This window comes from Nematolebias whitei, chromosome 13 (assembly GCF_014905685.2).
Source record: "Nematolebias whitei isolate Nwh7 chromosome 13, NemWhi1, whole genome shotgun sequence".
NCBI lineage: Eukaryota > Metazoa > Chordata > Actinopteri > Cyprinodontiformes > Rivulidae > Nematolebias > Nematolebias whitei.
Genome location: NC_056510.1, coordinates 2,082,467 through 2,085,012, shown reverse-complemented (window position 1 = coordinate 2,085,012; position 2,546 = coordinate 2,082,467). Strand labels below are relative to the sequence as shown.

The 2,546-nt window shown below is 53.0% G+C and overlaps 1 protein-coding gene across 1 annotated transcript in view; it reads left to right on the top strand.

Annotated features, from left to right (window-relative positions):
* Positions 1-2,546, top strand: part of wdr4 (WD repeat domain 4) — an 8,203-nt gene that overhangs the window by 2,913 nt on the left and 2,744 nt on the right. The window contains exons 5-8 of the mRNA XM_037686755.1: positions 62-174; positions 565-625; positions 1,766-1,870; positions 2,089-2,153. Of these exons, the coding sequence (XP_037542683.1) occupies positions 62-174; positions 565-625; positions 1,766-1,870; positions 2,089-2,153 (344 nt within the window). The remainder of the gene's footprint in view (positions 1-61; positions 175-564; positions 626-1,765; positions 1,871-2,088; positions 2,154-2,546) is intronic.

Here is a 2,546-nt window from a genome sequence, read left to right as displayed (position 1 = left end):
CTCCTCTGTTCTTCTTCTTCTCCTCCGTTAAGCGTCCGTCTCGACTCTCCTCTGTTCTCAGGCCGTGTCACCAGATGACAGGTTCATCCTCACAGCTGACGTGGATGAGAAGATCAGGGTGAGCCATCACAGGTCTCCGTACAACATCCAGTCCTTCTGCCTGGGACATCAGCAGTGAGTACCTGGTGGGGTGGGACGGTTGGACAGGTGTCTCCTCCGTCTTCGTGTCTTGGCTCTTGTGGATGGTTTTGTCTCTCGGTCTACAGAGACGTCCATCCACTTTCCTCTCGTTACTGAAGATCAGTTCTTTATTTTTATTATTTTAAGTTGATCTTGGAATAAAAATGTGTTTTAAAAAGGTTTGGTGGTCAGAGTTCTGTTGCACAGTCCTTTTGGACCAGAACAGGGACCAGCTAGGAGCAGGTCGGGTGGTCAAAGATCCTCAGCAGCAGGCGATGGCTCACTCCTGAGCGTTTCTTTGCACCCCTTCAGAGCCCCCAGCTGTTTGTTGACAGATGTTTGTCCATATTTTCTGATGAGGGTAACGATTCTGGTTTGTCGCAGGTTCGTCAGCGCTCTGCAGATCCCCCCCACCCATCCACACTGGCTGCTGTCCGGATCAGGGGTACGTGTGCCTTTAGCTGCTTCGTTTCAGCGCCTGTCAGCTAAAAGCAGTAGCTTAAATGAGCTAAACAGAAAAGTCCAACAACAGGACACCGCTCGGGTCCAGATCAGTTCCTCCCAGTCACGCCCCTCCAGGTCACACTGTCCTTACCCACGTAGACATTGAAGCCCCCCAGCAGAATAAAGGAGTCCCCGGCTGGTGCACTTCCCAACACCCCCACCAAGGACTTCAAGAAGGCCGAATACTCTGAACTGCATTAGGCACAAACAGTCAGAGACCCCCACCCCCCACCTGAAGGTACAGGGAAGCCACCCTCTCATCTACCAGGGAAAACTCCAGCCGGGGGGGGGGGCTAAGAGTAGACCCACACCAGCTCGGTATCTCTCACCATGGACAACTCCAGAGTGGAATAAGGTCCAGACCCTCTCAAGGAGATGTTCCAGAGTCTATGCTGAGCATCCAGGTGAGCCCACCTAGATCTAGTCGGTACCTCTCAACCTCACACACAAGCTCAGGCTCCCCCCCCCCCACCAGAGAGGTCACATTCCATGTCCCAAGAGCAGCGTTCATAAACCAGGGTCAGATCAAGGCCCCCGCCTTCAGCCACTGTCCATGGCATCATGCACCCGACTCATACGGCCCCTCCTGCAGATGGTGGTCCACAGGAAGCCACACCCATGTTGTTCCTTCGGGCTGAGCCCGACCGGGCCCCATGGGTAGAGACCGGTCACCAGGCGCTCGCCAACAAGCCCCTCCCTGAGGTCTGGCTCCAGGGTGGGGCCCCGATAACCCACGTCCGGGCAAGGGACACTGAGCTCCTTGTTCTTGTTTGTCCATAAGAGTCTTCTGGATCGCTCTTTGGACTGTCACCTGGAACCAGTCTGCCCTGGAGACCCTACCAGGGGCGACCGCAGAGCTCCTGGGATCATTCAGGTGCTCAAACTCCTCCACAGTGAGGTGGAGGTTCAAGGAGGAGGTGGGGAACACTTAACCACTGTACCACCGAGTCCGAGGCTTTAAACCAGTTCTAGAAACCAGCAGAAACGTCACTCCACTTTGTTCAATCCAGACAAAGTTCAGTGCAGAACAAATGTTCTGTGTCGCAGCTGAAACGGTTCTGCGTGTGGTTCTGTTTGTCAGGATGGAACCGTGAAGCTGTGGGACTACGAGTCCGGCCAGTGTCTGCAGAGCTGTGACCTCAGAGCGCTGGAAGAGGTCCCCGGTTCTGATCCCGACAAAGACAAGGTACGGCATCACGCCCCGAGTCCAGTTTACTCCAGAACACGTGCACAAAACCCAAATCTGCACAACAGAACCGTGACCTCGCTGCTCAAGGAGCTTCCACAAGCTGCAGGATCAGGAGCAGTTGGTTTAGATCATAAACGATCCCATCAGGTCGTTTGTCTCACGTTAGAACTGGTTAGCAGCGAGATCAACTTCCTGTTTGCTCTTTTCTTTTCCAGAACCTGGCCGTGTGTCGGCTCACGAGCTCCCCTGATGGTTGTCATGTAGCTGTGCTGTGTGAAAGGTGGGTCCAAACCATCTGGCCCGGTTCTGGTTGAACACCTGGAACCTCGACGCATCATTCTCAACACACACTCAGAAGATCTAAATGAAGCTGAGGCATAAATCACAGGTTCTTACAGGAAATCACAGCAGAGTCCCTCTCGTGTGACTTCACCCTTTAGTGTTGGCACAAATGTTGCCCTCAAACAGGAAGTACTTCCCCCTCATACATACTGGGAACCACCACTGACTCATGGTGCCAGTTTACAGCCAGTAACAGAGGCTTGGACATAAATACCAGATCTGGACAGGAAAATAACAGAACAATCCTTTTCTTAACTCAAACACATCGTAAACTCTCAGAAACATCCTGTCTGTCTTCAGAGCTTCCTGTCTGTCTTCAGTGTTTCCTGTC